At 43.1% G+C, this 19,232-nt stretch overlaps 1 protein-coding gene and 1 long non-coding RNA gene across 8 annotated transcripts in view; one reads left to right on the plus strand and one right to left on the minus strand.

The window, feature by feature from the left end:
- TOGARAM2 (TOG array regulator of axonemal microtubules 2) overlaps window positions 1–19,232 on the minus strand; it is a 70,755-nt gene that overhangs the window by 15,256 nt on the left and 36,267 nt on the right. For 6 of the 7 annotated variants that reach the window (XR_003087904.2, XM_025180992.2, XM_025180991.2 and 3 more), the window contains 8 exons: window positions 18,599–18,774; window positions 14,248–14,419; window positions 12,407–12,589; window positions 10,268–10,409; window positions 8,507–8,612; window positions 6,590–6,825; window positions 2,317–2,475; window positions 1,173–1,290 (listed from right to left, as the gene is read on the minus strand). Coding sequence is in view for 6 of the 7 variants with exons in the window: in XM_025180992.2 (XP_025036777.2) it covers window positions 1,173–1,290; window positions 2,317–2,475; window positions 6,590–6,825; window positions 8,507–8,612; window positions 10,268–10,409; window positions 12,407–12,589; window positions 14,248–14,419; window positions 18,599–18,774 (1,292 nt within the window). In the remaining variant the exon portion in view is untranslated. The remainder of the gene's footprint in view (window positions 1–1,172; window positions 1,291–2,316; window positions 2,476–6,589; window positions 6,826–8,506; window positions 8,613–10,267; window positions 10,410–12,406; window positions 12,590–14,247; window positions 14,420–18,598; window positions 18,775–19,232) is intronic. The other variant, XM_025181001.2, reaches the window with a different exon arrangement.
- On the plus strand, window positions 9,069–19,083 carry LOC142828036 (uncharacterized). The gene is made up of 3 exons (XR_012902957.1): window positions 9,069–9,104; window positions 17,387–17,864; window positions 18,853–19,083. It is a non-coding gene; the product is annotated as an uncharacterized LOC142828036 (long non-coding RNA).

The following is a 19,232-nucleotide window of genomic DNA, read 5'->3' on the forward strand; positions in this document are numbered from 1 at the left end:
GAGCAGAGAATTTTATAGTCCAAACTAGGAGAAGAGCCAGACACACCCAGAAATCCACTAGAGACTTCGCTATGGCCATCCTAATCAGAGAGGCATTACAATGCTTCAGTGATGGGCAGCCATATAAAACCCAGTGACAGTTGGCTAGATCTGGTCACGTGTGAAACCACTTCAGTCACAAACTGGTGCCTGTTGCAGATCAGTAACTCTGGGAGTAACTGGATCTCTTTAGTAGTTGTAAAGCAGGGGTGGGGAACCTAACATCCAAGGGGCCAGATGCAGCCCGTAGCTTACTTGGATCTGGTCCCTGAGTCTCGGGGCTCCCCCCAGCATTGGGAAGCCTGCGCTGTTGCTCCAGCCCCTCCTCCATCTCCCCACAGAGCTGGAGCGCACAACATTTACTAGCCTGGGTCCCCCAAGGCTCTGGTATGTGAGGGAAATGTCTTTTTCCTCCTCAGTCAGGGCCATATCAGTGAGGGGTTTAGGAGTGCTTTTTTTTTTTTTGCTTCTCATTTGTGTGTGGCCCCCGACTGATTTTTCTGTTGGTTAGTGGCCCCCAACCCAAAAAAGGTTCCCCACCCCTGTTCTAAAAGTATCCTTGAACTACAGAACCCTGGGAGAATTCCACCAGAGGTATTCATTCTTCCAGCTCCTTGACAAACCTTGTTCTTCTTTAGAAGAGAAATGAATACAAAGTCCAGGTTCATCAGGATGATATTCTACTGACTGTAGGGATTCTTGGAGCACTTTCCTGTTTCTACAGCACATGAGTGCAGAGGTAGTATTTTCTGACTGGAGTAGGTATGTGCTCCAATTAAACCAGCGACACATCTCTCTTATTCTAGGAAATTTTCCAGGGACATCTCCTTCCCTATCTATTAAATAAAGGACTGACAATTTCAAAAGAACTACTCCCACCCCTGTCCTCTCTCTCTGGATGCGAGGGAGACCATTTTCTTCTACTTTCCTTTCTTATTTGTGTCCATAATTCTACACAACTATTTTCCGCACTACCAGCTGATAAAATGGGTCAGGATTTATAGTTCCTCTTCATGAACCAGAAGAACCAGAGAAAAATGAAGGAGGGGTAAGAGGAGAGGAGTTGTGTATGGTCATGTATTGGCTCTCTCAGTACATGCAAACGGGAGATATATCTTCTACTAAGTACTTACTTTCTGCCTTATTGTTGCCATAACATCACGCAAGGTATGTGATGGGATAGACTGTTTCAGATACCCATCGAATTTTGGATGAGGCATCAACACATTCAGCATCTTCCTGCCGTAAAATCTAGCATGGGGAGGACAAGAAACTAAAGAAAGACGATTTTACCCCAAATATCACCATTTCATTCATCTATCCAGAAGGAAGAGAGAGGTTACAAAAAAGAAACTGAAATGTTATGCTCTCCATGTTCAGTAGAAGTAAGTGGTGCTCTGTTAGGATTTTTAATCCCTTCAGAGGAGACACAAATAAAGACAAAGATTTACCTCCAATTGGCCTATATAATATGGCCTGGAGCAGCACAGTAATGGGTAAATATCCTCTCACTCTATGGAGATCTACTAAATAATTAAAGAGTCTATTTTTCCTTTGATGGGAATATCTTAGTTATGGCAACAAATGTTAATGGTCATAACAAATGATAACGATCATAACAATTTACTTCCTTCAAAAGACTTTCATTTTGCAAGATTCTAAACTGCTTTAATAAATTATTGCAGAGGAGTTTTTTTTTTTCATCCAATACCAAAAAGCAGCTACTTCTGTGGTGGAACATGGCAGCTATTCAAGAGCACACAACAATAGTTTTGGGTGGAATGTGCTATATATCACAGCCAATTGACACTGCAAGGAGAATTTAGGGAGGCAGAATGCATTGATCCAATACCAGTGGAATTTGACCCGGGCAATAGGTGCTCATATCCCTATTCTTACTAGACATGTTCCGGGATCTTTCAGCAATCATAACTGTACAAGGATTCAGTTTTACATAACACCCAAAAGATACGCAAGGAAGTTATATGTGCATATTGGGTGGACTAGTCCTATTACATTCCTTTCAAATAAGGATGCCTCATGCAATATAAATGCTTGAATGGATCTTTATTGCTTGATAACCCATAAGAGATGGATCCTGCACCTTTCCCAAGCCAACAGTATATAAACTAAAAAGCATGCTTTCCATATGCTTCTTTTACACTATGTTTTCTTTATACTTGTTTCACATTAGTTTGCATAGTCATGGTTTGTTATTTGCCATCTACTGATCACAAAACATTTCTCAAGTCTAGGAGGCAGAAGGGCTATCATTACCTAGTGTCTTGATTGCAGTCCTGAGCGAGCTTCACCAGAGTCTGGACCAGTAGCTCTGTGTTGTCTCTAGTGCCTGACAGAAGTTTCTCAGCTCCGATCTGTTCCATGACAGTCAGTAAGTGTTCAGCTGCGCACTTTCGAACAAGGGGGTTACGATGGCTGGAGATAAGACAGCAAACCAGCACATGTCTATAATGGCTCTTCATCCCCAAACCACAGGCTTCTGCCACGTGACTAAGAAAGAACTCCTTAACTGTTGGTAGTAGCAGATCTCTGACCTTCTCTGTGGACCCTGCTATTAGTGATAGCAATGTCCATTCATACACAGTGAACCATTATACTACAAAAGGACCATCTGCAAGGATGAGAGGGGAATTCAGTCTCCATGGCACATTTGGACCTTGGGGTTCCTGCTGATACTAACAACCCAGACAGGGACAGTTATACCCTTTCTGACACAGATATCAGTGCATTAGCCTTCGGGCTTAGTTTCCCAATTTGTTTCATATCCAGCAGCCCACTGAATGGTCAGAGACCAAGAGGGACAGTACTCTAGTATATTCACCAATGCAGCCTCTGCCTGTATATTCCTAGAGCATTTAGAACATAAGAACATAAGAAAGGCCGTACTGGGTCAGACCAAAGGTCCATCTAGCTCAGTATCCTGTCTACCGACAGTGGCCAGCACCAGGTGCCCCAGAGAGGGTGGACAGAAGACAACAATCAAGCGATTTGTCTCCTGCCATCCCTCTCCAGCCTCTGACAGACAGAGGCCAAGGACACCATTTTATCCCCTGGCTAATAGCCTTTTATGGACCTAACCTCCATGAAATTATCTAGCTTCTCTTTAAACTCTATCATAGTCCTAGCCTTCACAGCCTCCTCTGGCAAGGAGTTCCACAGGTTGACTACACGCTATGTGAAGAAGAACTTTCTTTTATTAGTTTTAAACCTGCTACCCATTAATTTCATTTGGTGTCCTCTAGTTCTTCTATTTAGGGAACTAATAAATAACTTTTCTTTATCGGCCCTCTCCACACAACTCATGATTTTATAGACCTCTATCATATCCCCCCTCAGTCTCCTCTTTTCTAAACTGAAAAGTCCCAGTCACTTTAACCTCTCCTCATATGGGACCCTTTCCAAACCCCTAATCATTTTAGTTGCCCTTTTCTGAACCCTTTCCAAGGCCAAAATATCTTTTTTGAGGTGAGACCACCACATCTGTACACAGTATTCAAGATGTGGGCGTACCATAGTTTTATACAGGGGCAGTAAGATATTCTGGGTCTTATTTTCTATCCCTTTCTTAATAATTCCTAGCATCCTATTTGCCTTTTTGACCGCTGCTGCACACTGCGTGGAAGTTCTCAGAGAACTGTCCAGGATAACTCCAAGATCTCTTTCCTGATTTGTCGTAGCCAAATTAGCCCCCATCATACTGTATGTATAGTTGGGGTTATTTTTCCCGATGTGCATTACTTTACACTTATCCACAGTAAATTTCATTTGCCATTTTGTTGCCCAATCACTCTGTTTGGTGAGATCTTCTTGAAGTCCCTCACAGTCTGCTTCTGTCTTGACTATCCTAAACAGTTTTGTATCATCTGCAAACTTTACTACCTCACTGCTTACCCCTTTCTCCAGATCATTTATGAATAAGTTGAAAAGGATTGGTCCCAGGACTGACCCTTGGGGGACACCACTAGTTACCCCTCTCCAATCTGAAAATTTACCATTTATTCCTACCCTTTGTTTCCTGTCTTTTAACCAGTTCTCGATCCAAGAAAGGACCTTCCCTCTTATCCCATGGCCATGTAATTTACACAAGAGCCTTTGGTGAGGGACCTTGTCAAAGGCTTTCTGAAAATCCAAGTATACTATATCTACTGGATCCCCCTTGTCCGCATGTTTGTTAACCCCTTCAAAGAACTCTAACAGATTAGTAAGACAGGATTTCCCTTTACAGAAACCATGTTGACTTTTGTCCAATAAATTATGTTCTTCTACATGCTTCACAATTTTATTCTTTACTATTGTTTCGACTAATTTGCCCGGTACTGAAGTTAGACTTACCGGTCTGTAATTGCCAGGATCGCCTCTACAGCCCTTTTAAAATATTGGTGTCACATTGGCTATCTTCCAGTCATTAGGTACGGAAGCCGATTTAAAGGACAGGTTACAAACCACAGATAAGAGCTCAGCTATTTCCCATTTTAGTTCTTTTAGAACCCTTGGATGAATGCCATCCGGTCCCGGAGATTTGTTAACATTAAGTTTTTTTATTTGTTCCAAAACCTCCTCTAATGACACTTCAATCCGGGACAGTTCCTCAGATTCATCACCCACAATGGACGGTGCAGATTCAGGAATCTCCCCAACGTCCTCAGCCGTGAAGACTGAAGCAAAGAAATCATTTAGTTTCTCCGCAATGGCTTTATCGTCCTTGATTGCTCCTTTTATAGCTCGATCATCTAGGGGACCCACAGGTTTTTTAGCAGGCTTCCTGCTTCTAATGTACTTAAAAAACATTTTATTTCTTTTTGAGTTTTTGGCTAGCTGTTCCTCAAAATCTTTTTTTGCTTTTCTTATTACATGTTTATACTTGATTTGACAGTGTTTATGTTTCTTTCTATTTATCTCACTAGGATTGGACTTCCACTTCTTAAAAGATACCTTTTTGTCCCTCACTGCTTCTTTTACATGGTGGTTAAGCCACGGTGACTCTTTTTTAGGTCTCTTGCTATGTTTTTTAATTTGGGGTATACATTTAAGTTGGGCCTCTATTATGGTGTCTTTAAAAAGTTTCCATGCAGCTTTCAGGGATTTGGCTCTAGTCACTGTGCCTTTTAATTTCTGTTTAACTAACCTCCTCATTTTTGTGTAATTCCTCTTTTTGAAATTAAATGCCAGGGGGCTGGACTGCTGAGGTGTTCTTCCCACCACAGGAATGTTGAATGTTATCATATTATGGTCACTATTCCCAAGCGGTCCGGTAACGGTTATATCCAGGACCTGATCCTGCACTGCACTCAGGATTAAATTGAGAATTGACTCTCCCCTTGTAGGTTCCTGCACTAGCTGCTCGAAGAAGCAGTCATTTAAGCCATTGAGAAATTTTATCTCCACTTCTCTTCCTGAGGTGACATGTATCTAGTCAATATGGGGGTAATTAAAATCCCCCATTATTATAGAGTTCTTTATTTTGGTAGCCTCTCTAATCTCCCTCAGCATTTCAATGTCAGTATCACTGTCCTGGTCAGGTGGTCGGTAATATATCCCTACTGCTAATTTCTTATTATTGGAGCATGGAATTACAATCCATAGCAATTCTATTGAACATGTTGATTCACTTACTATTTTTATTTCATTTGATTCTACATTATCTTTCACATACAGTGCCACTCCACCACCCACCCGGCCTGTTCTATCCTTTCTATATATTTTATATCCCAGTATGATTGTGTCCCACAGATTTTCCTCATTCCACCAGATTTCAGTAATGCCTATTATGTCAATCTCCTCATTTAATACAAGGTACTCTAGTTTTAATTTGGCGTTTTAATGGTTTCAGGGCTGCAGAAGGTATACAGACACATGTCTCACCAACAGTTTTAGCTAGACCTTCATTTACTGGAACGAACAGCACCTGTTTGAAACCACCAGGTATGATACCAACACTGTGAAGTGGTTCCATCTTCATGGTTCCCATAAAAGTTTGCTTTTCAAGACCCAGGAAATCTGCCTCACTGAACTGAAGCTGGCATTTTGAACTAGGTAAGTGAAGTTTTTAAAGGAAATGATGGGAATTGTGTGGTAGGCCCCTGCCAAATTGTGCGGTTTTTCCTTTGGGTATATTCTAACCATATATATGACTGGTTCCTGCTTCTCTCGTTAATAATGCTCTGATGATGTGTGGTTTGTTGCAGTGGCCCTGTGATTAGCACTATATGGCCATTAAGCAGGAAACTTGGTTTTGGCTGCACACCAGGATTGCTGTAATCCCATCAGATGGGTGGTGGAAGGAACACATCACAATGCTCTACACTGATCTATCACATCCCGATCACCACAGCATCTGGGCAATACTGATGGACTGTGCTAGACAACAGGTCATTATGGAATGATGTCCTAATGATAATGGGGGGTGTAACCGGGTAATGGCAGTGAAATATACCAGAGCAGAGGGAATACCTCCTTCTACACCATTATCTTGTTCTTCACATAGCAATTAGTCAGGATGCAGAGCTCAGACAAGGGAAGAGTTACATACTTTACTCCACGGGCCATGAGGGCAGCCATTGCTCTCATGGGAGTCACACTCTCCACCATGATGTCCAGGGTCTGATCAGCTGCTTTCTGAATGAACTCGCTGGAATCTCCTGTCTTGTGGAGCAGGACCCGAGCAATCTCCTCAACTTCCTGGTCCATGTGCTTCTTCATGGTCCTGAAGAGCTCACCAAGGGTGTTGATAGCAAAGCGAGACACCTTTGAACGGAGGTTGCTAACCTGGAGGAGGAAGAGTTATGAGTAGGACAAAGGATTCGGCTTAGAAAGATCTGCTGACATGTATTTAGAGCAGTGGTTCTCAAAGTGTGGGCCGCAGACCATTAGTGGTCCATGACCATCTTGCAAGTGGGCCTCTGGCTTGGGGCTGCTCACATCCCATCCCCACAGCGGGGAGCCTGCACTGGTGCTCCAGGCCCAGTGCACTACCCTGAGAGGTTGGAGTACCAGCACCGCGCTCCCAGTGTGGGAAGGCAGAGGTGAGCCTTGTGAGCTGGATCTGGCTTGTGAAGGAAGGACGCAGCTCCATGCACTGCCACTTCCTCTCCTCTATCTGGGGGAACAGCAGCACAGGAAACCATTTGCTTGTATGCTTTCCCTGCTGCTCCCATTGGCTGTAATCATGGCCAATGAGAGCAGCAGGAGGCATGGAGCCAGGAAAGCACTCCAGAAACCCATCCCCCTCCTGCCAAGACCCCATGCCCTCACTCCGTTCATGCACCCCTCCCTCCCAGACCCCCACCCTCAGCCCACGCCTGCATACTACCTACCAGCCAGACCCCCATCCTTCAGCTTATTCCTGCACCCTACTTCCCGGCCAGACCCTGCACCCCCATCCTCTCCTGCACCCATTTTATCATCATGAGTGTGATTGGCTAGTGGTCGACAGAAAGGTCTGCCTTGAGCAGACCAAAAACGGGTGGACTGCAGGCCAAAAAGTTTGAGAACCACTGCTATAAGCGTTCACTGCAAACCCCAGAAAATGCAATTGCTGGACTGTGAAAGCAAAATCTGGGACAGGAATGAAATGAAAGATGAACCTATATCTCTGCATGGGAATGTCCGCAAGAAAGAGAAAAGGATATCTCTGCTTAAAGGTAAGGAATCAGAGAAAGCTTGAACTGCAAACTAAGTATAATCTGAACATCTTCATTCCCCATCGCTGAATTACAAAAGGGGATTTGAATTCTGTGGATCTGAATACAGTGACCTATGGGTTCTGGTGCCCTCGAACCTCTGATTATTCAAACCTGCTAGATCTTTGTATTGCAGACTGAAGATGAAGATCAGAGTTTACAGAAGCGAGCCAACTCTCATTGTTGCAGATGGAAGAAGGTTTAGTGTACTTGGCAAACCAAGCCTAGTAATAGCACAATCAGCTGTGCAGGCCACAAATATGTGTTGATTGGGAACTTGCAGCTGCTTCTAACTCATTGAAGAATCTAACACAGGCACAATAAAATCTCTCTGATCAAATAAAAAGTAAAGATGTTCAGAGTAGTCATGGATGACTGCCCTGCAATCCGAATGCTTGCTGGCTCATGATGGATCAAGCATAAACCTAGGAGGCAAAACTCCAGAATTTAAACCTGGCTCTGAGAATGATGCAGTCTGTTTTTGGCAAATCAACTTTTCTGTGCCTTAGTTTCCCCATCTGTATAATGCATAATGATAATTCCTATCTCTGTTATGGGGGAGGGGGGAGGAGGAGAGAGAGAGAGACTGCTTTTGACTGTAGAGATAGACAGAGATAAATAAATTTTGTATATATGGATACAGATATCAGACAGAGATGTAGATTTAAAAGTAGCTATTGAGACAGAGCAAATACATAAATCCAGATAAACATATGCACATTTAGTATATATACTTTATGGACACACATTTAATAGAAATGTCTTACCTCTTTGGTAACAGCCAAGGAAACATCATGAAGTTGACAAAGGAGGACTTCTGAATGGCAAGTAGCCAGGCATCTGATGCTGGAAAGTCCTTTCTCCTTCAGCAGCCTGAGACACAATTACAAAACAGATAGGCATTTAAAAAAATCATTCGTCTCACATGGCACTGTGCTAAACGTAATTTCACATACCTGCAACCTGGGGATAGACCCTGGAATCCACACTCATGGGACACTAAAAGCAAAAGTGCTGGATTTTTGAGGAACTCCCTATACATTTTTTAAACTCATAATAAAAAAATGCTTTCAGTAGCTTGTGCGTGCAATTCCCTAGTGACCTACCTAAGCTGGAGGAAGGTATATGATCGATTTACTAGTTCCACATGATAGACTCAATCCTTGAGAAAACTAGAGATTTTCACGGCAGACTATGGATTTTCCATCTCCCTGTAGACTCAGGAGACATAACTTGCATTTTTCTTTTATAACCCCTATTGATGTTGCCAGTGTGTTTCAGGACTCAGCTCACTGAATTAACAGTGCCACCTGTTGGTGTATGATAAGAAGCACAGCCTGCTGTGACAGCCATAGCAGAATTGAGGTATAAGTGGATTTAACTTAATAGAAAAATCCTTCATTTTTATTGTGGGTGTGTGAGTGGGGATAGTTGTTTAAAAAAAAAAAGAGGAAGAAAGTGGAGGATTAGAGGGGAGAAGGAAAGAGGAAAAGATGAGAGAGAGAAAGTTTGAAGTGAATGGGTTTAAAATAAAACCGAATAACTGTGTTTATACAAGCATACGCAAAGTGTCACACTGGGTTATACCGTAGTTAATCTGGAGTAATTCCACCAAACTGAATGGATTCACTCTAGATTTACACCTGTGTAACTGATATCAGAATCTGGCTCTGTAGCTTCTGAATCCATGCATATTCCCTTCCCTCTTTATGCCTAATTTCAGTATAGTGCAATCATTAGTTAAATATTGCTGTTTGTGTTCCTGTTAGGCAGTGGGGAAAGTTCTTATTCTGACGATCCTAAGAAATTACTCAGGTCTCCCACCCCCAAATCCCTGTCTTAGAGAGACTCCAGGCAGAGCAATTCCCTTCTCAGTATGCATTGCAATGCTAGAATTTACCTTAAACACAAACAATGCAACTGATTTCTTGGGTCCCACTCAGATCTATAACTTGCAGAACTAGGGCAGGATGCAGTTTCTGAAATGATCACCCCCCTCCAGTAGCAAGGCTAAGGGGAAGATGCCTGGTCCTCTCTATGCTTCCAGCAATAAGAACAGCACAAAGGCAACTCCAATCTCCCCCATCAGCTTGAGGCCCTGCAGATTGTAGGGCCAACCTTTCTTCTGCCTTTATGACTGCCAAAGTGGCCTGTATCTCTCCGGCTGGGGAGTCAAGGCAAAGACATGACACATAGCGGAAACTGGCTTCTAGCGGGAGTATCTTTTGATTATCCTGTAATTTCATCTCTTCGCTGTAACTATTATTTGTGGCTACACAAAGGCCCAAAGAAGATTAATGAATGAAGCTAACCTGCTATTAGCCACAACAGCAATACAGCTAGGGCAGGAGACCCATGCTGGAGGGCTTTCCCAGGTTTATATCACTTGGAAAGTCATTGCATTGTGAAGATTAGTTTCACTTAGTTCCCTCCAACTCCCTGATCTTGAAAGAGAGTGGAGGAAACAGCCACTCACACACCTTTATGCTGAGGGGAAGGAGGGAGTTGAGGGTGGAATGTTTCCCTACCAGTCACTGCAGTTGAGCCACTTCAGAGCATCAACCAGTCCTTGATCCGGGTGAGAGAATGGTCTCATTTCCAAGGCATCCACACTTTCAGATTCCTCCTCCCCCTCTTGGGAATCCAGAGTATTTGCTGGCAGGGAGTTAGCTGTATGGAAAAATCAAACACCACAGATATCAAATGTGGCAAGTGCTAGCCAGGATTCCACAGTTAAAATTGTATCCAGGTTCCATTGTGTGGGATTATTTTGGCCTCTGCCTAACTTCTTAGCCAAAGTTGCTATTGGTCTGAATTTTCCTACTATTAAAATAGGCTGTCTGATTTTTTTAACGACTTTCAGAAATTTAAAATCTGCATTGTTTTAATGACTAGGAGACCAAAAAAATATGACCCAGACCCTAAATTAGTATAAATCAACATACAGTATCTTCATTGCTCTTAATGGAGGATCTGTCCCATGATTTTCAAAGCATTTTGTTTCTTTAGCCCCTAACACAATGGGACCTTGATCCACCTCTAGGGCTCTTAGGTGCTACAGAAATACAAATAAATTAATAATAGTACTATTTTCATGGGTTTTCAAGTACTTATCACTGGACACCAGCTTGTTACAGAAGGCTGGAAACTCACACCATGTTAAAATATACATATTGTTGGGAATGTGATGATTTTGGATTTTTTTTTTATGTCTGAGTTTTGTATATATTTCTGTTCTTTAGGAGCTTTCCACTGACTGTACATAGGAAGTAGAATATATTTTGTCTTATTAATATATTTGTTTACCGACTGTGCAGAATCTAAGCTTTCTTTAATAGGAAAATTAATTTCTAGCCCCTATGGCTTCAAAGAAAACCTTCCAAACGTGAACAGAAAGTAAAGAGATGCAGTGTTAGCAAATGTGGTTGATGATGAATATACTAGTCTCCTGAAATTTTACATGATAATGTATTTTGTCACAAAGCCCATTTATCATCTGAAGCGCTAGAAGTCAAAAATTTTCACACCTAAACATCTTTAGGCCAAATTTTTCTCTTCTACATTGTAGATGAGAGAACTTTAGACTTCTAAAAGTGCAAATATTGTGTTGAGCCTAGATGGAATGTAGGTTCTCAAGAGGATATCTATATATGATATATAAGATATCATAGTTTTTATGTGATCTATTGTAGTATATTTAGGATACAAAATCTAAAGGTGAGATTTTCAAAAACGTTCACCAATGGCCTAACTCTGCTCCCATGAAGTCAACAGTAAAAACTTCATTAACTTTAATGCTAATCATGTTTTTCAAATCCCCTCCTACATAGAAAGGTGCTCCCTAAAAAAATTCCCTTCCAGGTACCAATCTTGCCTATCCCTGCTCAGCTTGCATAGAATCAGAATGCTCTAAGGTTGTAGGCTAAACAAAGGGAAAACATCCTATCTACCAAAGAAAGAACAGAGTCACTAGATACCATATTGTCTGTTATGTATTAATTTTTTAGTGGGGGGGGGGGGTGAAATCAACCGTCACCTGTAATTTTTAAGCTATAGGACATGAAAATACTGTGCAGTTTGTGGTGCACGAGCCAGGATGCTAAAGGCTGGGTGTCTCATCTCAGGCTGCAATGGTATTAGGCAATATTGCTACAGCTGAGAGTGGCAGGATAATGATTGGTTGAAAAGTCATGCAGTACGATTGGCAGCTGCTCAGAGTTCAATGAGCAACCAATCAGATCAAGTATGCAAATGAATGCATCCTGGCTAGCTACAGCTGAGCTCAGTAACTTCATTGGAAGCCCACAACAATTTTTTTAATTCATTACGTTCATCTCTCTTATGTCATCATCTTACAACCAAAAACAATTTTACTCTTTAAAAATTCAAAATAGATAAAGGGCATATCCTGAAGTCCCTATTAAAGCTGTATTCAGGCAAAAAGTAATGACCACTTCAGTTTCACAGTCACTGGAGTGACTACAGTGGGGTTATTATGGATTTATACCAGTGATTCAGCCTATGTATCATTCCTAATCGTGGAACAAAAAGAACTCCTATCCATTAGCTTTGTTCTTGAAGTTGTATTCAGCCCCCTCCTCTAAGGGAGCAAAACACCTGAGATTGTGAAGACAGCTTTGTGATCCCACTGACACAATAAGTCTCACCTGATGAGTGCCGCAGGTGGCTGCTGTCATGATTGATGATGGGAATACTAGGCAGAGATGGCCTGTTGATCCGTTTCTTTAAGGCAATGCCAACACTGGTTCTGCATGGGTTGCTCATGTTGGGTGTAATGGAGATGTTCCCATTGGTGTTAAGTGGGCCAAAGCCTGTTGAGCCTGTTGAGACTGAAAAAGCGCTTGGGGGAGTCAACATTTTTCCAGACTCCAGAGTGATGAACTGAATGGTTCCAGGGATTGATAATGGGAGAAGGTGCATCGGTGGACAGGTATCCTGTATCTTTAAGTACTACAGTGCTGTCCATAGTTGTCTCTAACGCAGAAATAACAAGACTGAAAACTGCACTACTAGGGACAATGTAAAATCCCTTCTAAAGCAGTCCCTTCTACAAAGGGTAAGGGAAGTTAAGTTTTCCACTTCCTCTCCTCTGCTAATTTTGGGGATGAACTGAGGACTTATGCCACTCGAGCTGTCAGTCTCACACTTCTCACCAGGATTACATTCACTTCACCAAAGTAAAAGTAACCTTATATAATGTCCTTGTGTTAAGTGCTGACTTGCAACTTTCCCTGCTGCTGCACTCCTTAGAGTTTGTGCCGCAGTACAATCAGAGCCCGTCAAATGCAATTAAATCAGAGTCAGTAAGCCATGCTCTAGTATATTTTTTTAAAACTGTGAACTACTTTTGTAACAGCTTCATTGCTCCAAGCTTCTCAGTGCATGCAGGAGGAAAGGGGTACTTTGTCTTACTGCGTGAGCAGCATCTTCCTTCATATTTTAATTAGAAAAATTTATATTAAAACTCTTCCAGATCATAACATGATGAAAAGCATTTATTTTGGACACAATTAGTTTGTCTTCATTATGACAGGCTATGACATTATGCTATAATGTGAGAAACACAGGTCTGATTTGTAGGGCAGCATTGTCCAGTGGATAGACTATGGGGCAGGAAAACAGGAACGCCACATTCTGTTCTTGGATCTGCCACTGGCTCAGTTACCTATACTCCCTTCCTTTGGAAAGTGCTTTGAGGTTTTGGATGAAACTCACTACAGAGGTGGACAGTAGTAACATTATCATTATTAATATTAATTAATTATGAATTATTATTATTATTAGAAAGAAAGAATAGTCCAGTAGCTAGGATATCGGCTTGGGAGATCAGGGTTCAATTCCTGGCCCTCCTGTAGGCTTCTTGTATGACTGAAGGCAAGTCACTTAGTTTCTCTATACCTCAGTACAGGAGTGTTGTAAGAATAAATGTGTTAAAGACTGAGAAGTGTTCAAATACCCCAATTATGGGGACATGCAGCTACCTGAGATCTTCATATCTTGCTGCCTGAGCCAGCAAAGGCAGAGAACACTGTATCAGGAAAATGATCAGCCACACCTTGGAAGAGAAGCAGTCGCCCATATTTTTAGAGTGATGTCTTCAACTGACTGAGTAGTGGTACTGACAGGCTCTGAAGGGAGTTGTATCCATCCTTTTCACCAGTAGGGAAATTTGCAATGAAATCTAGAGGGAGGGGTAACTGGGTGGGATTTCTCCATAGATAATCCCTGTGGAAATAACAGTTACTTTTCTAAGGGGATCTTCCTGCCTTGCAATTCTGGTTACAAAAATGGAATATTGTGAACCTAATTCATAGAGCCTGACACTCCAGTGCCTCATACAGTACTCATTTACACTCGTGCACAGTATGTTTAACATGCTATTAGATGGAGAGAGCAGAATGTTGCTCCCACTTTGCACAGGTGTCAATGGCTAAACAAGGTGTGAGGCAGTAGAGAACCAGGCCCATAGCCATTAGCAGCCACTTACCTTCCTGAGCAGTAGCCCCTGGGTCAAGACTGTTCAGTTCATCATGGAGCTGCAGAGAACTTTCCTTCTCTCTCTCTTTTTCCTTCTCCCTCTCTCTGCGCAAAAGCTCCATCTCTTTCATTTGCTTCTGGCGCATTTTCTCCTGAGCTGACTTGGATATTGGGACATGGATCTGGCCACAACACAAATGCACCAAGACACAAAAATAAGACAGAAAGCAGGAAACACTGTGGTACAATAACACAAAAACACTGATATTAAAAAAAAAAAAAAAAGGAAAAACTATGTAGCACTTTAAAGACTAACAAGATGGTTTAATAGGTGATGAACTTTCGTGGGCCAGACCCACTTACTCAGATCATATTCTGTAAGAGAATTGGCATGACCATATATATGAAAGGAATACAATGAAAAAAGTGAACATTATTAAACTGACGAATCAGATTTAGTACAGAAGGTGGGGTGAAAGAGAGGGAGGGAGGGAATAGCTTTTTATGAGTCAATGAATAGCTAATCAGGGGTGATAAGTGGGGAAGCTATATTTGTAATGGTTAAGGTAATTAGCATCTTTGTTAAGACCCATTCGTAAAGTGTCAAATTTAAGCATGAAAGAAAGTTCTGAAGTTTCCCTCTGTAATCTGGTGTTAAAGTCTCTTTGAAGTAAGATACATGTAGTAAGGTCGTTAAGACTATGTCCAGGTAGGTTGAAATGAAAAGCAACTGGCTTTTCCTTGTGAAGATGTCTGATGTCTGATTTGTGGGCATTAATTCTTTGGTGAAGTGTCTGAGAAGTCTGTCCAATATACATAGCAGAAGAACACTGTTCGCACATGATGGCATAAATTATATTTCTGGATGAACAGGAATATATGTTCTTGATCATATAACTGACATGGTTAGGTCCAGTGATGGTGTCACCAGAGTAAATATGTGGACAAAGCTGGCAACGGGGTTTGTTGCAAGGGAAAGTTCCAGGGTTGGTATTAATGTGGTATGTCCTGTGGTTGTTGGTAAGAATCTTCCTGAGGTTAGGTGGCTGTCTATAGGAGACTATGGGTCTGTCCCCCAGAGCCTCTCGGAGTGTAGTATCCTGTTCCAGTATAGGTTGTAGGTTATTGATAATGCGTTGGAGGGGTTTAAGTTGGGGGCTATAGATGACGACAAGTGGTGTTCTGTTGTTGGTTTTCTTGGGACTATCTTGAAGTAGATGGTTTCTGGGTATTCGTCTGGCTCTTTCAATTTTTCCCTCCCCCCCGGTGGGTAACTGAGATTTACAAATGCTTGGTAGAGATCTTGAGGTTTCTGGTCTCTGTCAGTGAGATCAGAGCAGATGCGGTTGTACCTAAGGGCTTGACTATAGATGATGGATCGTATGGTGTGTCCTGGACGGAAGCTGGAGTCATGTAGGTAAGTGCAGCAGGGTTTTCTGTAGAGAGTGGTGTTTAATTTTCCATTAGTGATTTGTACTGTGGTGTCCAGGAAATGGATTTCTTCTGTTGAATGGTCCAGGCTGAGATTGATGGTGGGGTGTAGGTTGTTAAAGTCTCTGTGGAGCGTTTCTTGGCCATGGATCCATATCATAAAGATGTCATTGATGTAGCGTAAGTAAAGGACGGGTAAAAGGGGACGGGATCTGAGGAAACATTGCTCTAAGTACCCACATGGCCCCACAGTATGCTAACATCTTTATGGCTGACTTAGAACAATGTTTCCTCAGATCCCGCTACATCAATGGTATACATGGTCATGCCAATTCTATTCCAGAATATGATCTGAGGAAGTGGGTCTGGCCCATGAAAGCTCATCACCTATTAAACCATCTTGTTAGTCTTTAAAGTGCTACATAGTTTTTCCTTTTGTTTTAGGAAGATCAGACTAACATGGCTACCTCTCTATTACTATTCAACAAACACTGCTTCAAAACGCCTCAGTAATTTCACAAGCAATTTCCCCTCCGCACAAAGAAGAGGTACTTGGTCAGATTCAGAAGTAGTGTAATTTTTATGTTTTTAAGTTACTGTGAATGGATAGAAAGTGAGTGGTTGGGATGATTAGGGGTCACAGGAAGAAAAGCAGCCAACTGGAAGATGTCAGGAAAAGTAAGCTCCTCTGTTTTAATTTACATCTTCACTAGTCATCCAAGGACTGTTGGGCCCAGTATCACCTGTGGTTGATGAGGTCAGCTACCTCCCAGCTCAGAATGATCATATAGAGGGCAGATTATTACAAAAGCCAGCAAGTAACTCAGCCAACGTGGAGAGCTGTGAGGAGCAGGGAGATTCTAGCAGGACACCCCTGAGTAAAGAGGGGAGAGCTACAGGAAGTAGGTTGGTTCCTGTGGCAGGTCTGGGAGCAGGATCACTACCAGGCAAGGTGGTTGGTAGAATGGGAACCTGCAGATTTAGAGAATGTATAGGCCTCTGCAGTAGGAGGAATGGACAACTGACATGCTGAATTTATGTTATTTGGAGGAAATAAAGCTGAAGTCCAGAGAAAAGGACCTAACCCAGACTCTGAGGATGGTGCCACTCCTTCCTGGGCTGGGTAGATAGGCCAGTGTCCTACACATGCTCTCAGTTGCTTCTCATATTATGATGTAAGTAGGGGCTGAACTGCTGCTTGCTGTCAGCAAGCTGAAAGGAGGGGTGGGTGTGCCAACTACAATTGTTTAGCTCTGCAAGGTAATTAAGTGTTAACCGTTGACATGTAAATACTGCTCAGGAGAGAATCCGAGGTGTGGCTATGTAAATCCCATTCAGCCAGGGCTGATGGAAGGTCAGTGTTGGAATGGAATGTGGAGAAGTGTATATAATTTGGGACTGTTGTGGGGGTAACTAATCATGCTACCCCTAAATGTGGGAACTGTAAAACATGCCACCAGTGCTTGGAGAGACACCACCATCATGGTAAGAGGTCTCGGAAGAACAAGCCTCCCCCCTTCCAGAGTTGAGTGAACAGAGCTGGGGGAAAGGGTTAAAGGGTTTGAGTCAGCCTGCTTCACACCTGCCAGGTATGAGCTATAAGACTGGCCCAGCCTGCACCTTTCCCCCTTTGTTTTATGGACAGACCTCAAGCAAACTCCCTGAGGAGTCTTTTCTTTTGCTAGTCCAGTGAAAGCTGGATTCATTTGCCAGTCCAGCTGGTGGCTAAAGAGTTGAAATCACTGAGGGCTGAAATCACTGGTTTGGCTGAGTGCCAGACCTGTTGCACCAGTGAAGTAGCGGTGACCAGCGGTGTGGCGTGGAGCGGCGGCAGGCGAGGAGCGGCCATCAGCGGCGTGGCGTGGAGCGGCGGCAGGCGAGGAGTGGCGACCGGCGGCATGGTGTGGAGCGGCGGCAGGTGAGGAGCAGCCACCAGCAGCGTGGCATGGAGCGGGGGCAGGCGAGGAGCGGCCATCAGCGGTGTGGCGTGGAGCGGCGGCAGGCGAGGAGTGGCGACCGGCGGCATGGTGTGGAGCGGCGGCAGGTGAGGAGCAGCCACCGGCAGCGTGGCATGGAGCGGGGGCAGGCGAGGAGCGGCCATCAGCAGCGTGGTGTGGAGCAGCAGCAGGTGCCCAGTGGAACGTCCAGAGGTGTGGAACGAGACAGCTGGTGGAGCGTGGCGGAGTTTCGTATAAGGTGCTCCCTATCTATCTCCCCACCCCCATTTCTACCCAGGTTGGGAGGTGAAACCCTGCGGGTGAACTTTGGGACTCTGAGTGGCATGGACCAGGGACAGAGACCTTTGGGGTGTTGGACTTTTTGGACTTCTAGCGATTCTTGGCTGGGGTGGGGGCTTGGCTCATGTTTGGGGTTATGAACTCTGTTTGTGGTGTTTTCCCCCAAGTTAATGCCGTATGACTTCTCTCTCTGTTTCAATAAATGTTTCTTTCCTACACTCAGACTCAGTGCTTGCGAGTGGGGAAGCACTGCCTCTCAGAGGCACCCAGGGGTGTGTGAATTTCCCAGATTACTGGGTGGGGGCTCGAGCCGGTTCTATGTGTGATGGCCCCAAGATATTCAACCCAGCCCTGGTTACTGCCAGGCCTACCCAGCAGAAGGGTTACATAATATTTCCTTTCACCTTCTCAGCAGCACCAGTGGATAACTTACACACCTCAGAAACAGAGAATTCTTCCTACTTAACTTTCTCACCGTTTCCCAGATAATTTCTTTGTTCAGAGAAAACACACGTGAATGTGTGACTCTAACCTAATCAAACTGGAAAGGAGACCCCTGACACAGCAAGTTTATTATTTTTGTTTTTAGTTATTATTTGTATTGCAGTAGTGCCTAGGATCCCATTGTATGAGGTATTGCATAATCACAAGACAAAGGCCTTCCCTGCACCAAAGACATTAACACATACATACCCTTCCATTGATCTCCTTCCAATCATCACCCTTTAAGTGAGGCTGTGATAGCAGTTCTGTCTCCTTGGCCTGACTGAGGGAGAGGGTTGTTAATGGCAGTAAATCTTCAGCAGGCTTCAGGCTACCAGTCAAGCCATTTTTGGGAGCAGTCAAAATGGGTTCCAGATTTCTGAATTCTGATGAGCCAAAGACACATACCATGTGTTAGTGCAGCAAGCCAATGAGGTGATGAAACTATCTTTTTTTGTCTACAGAATGAAGTAAAAGGCTTAATCTGCAGCCCCTAGAGAGCAGCTGTGATTGCTGAGGAAGGATGAAAATAAAGATTTTCTCTGTGGAAAAGGAAACATTTTCCTATCTCTTCCCTGCTATTCAGACTTCAGTGATGTACCCTCTTGCCTGAGTAGATGGAGTTTGTGCTCATGTGACACTTCCACATTCTGACAGCCATATATCTAGGTACAATCAATGATTCCTCCTCTCTATTAAAAAACTAAACGCTTTTAAAGAAAAGTTTTGAATGACTGAAATATGAACAGTAAAATAAGAGTCCTGGTTGCTGCAATGAATTTCCCTCAAGTGGATTCATTATCAAAACCAGCAGCTCAGCCCCTGAAATGACACCTCTATAGAC

This window comes from Pelodiscus sinensis, chromosome 3 (assembly GCF_049634645.1).
Source record: "Pelodiscus sinensis isolate JC-2024 chromosome 3, ASM4963464v1, whole genome shotgun sequence".
Taxonomy (NCBI): Eukaryota; Metazoa; Chordata; order Testudines; family Trionychidae; genus Pelodiscus; species Pelodiscus sinensis.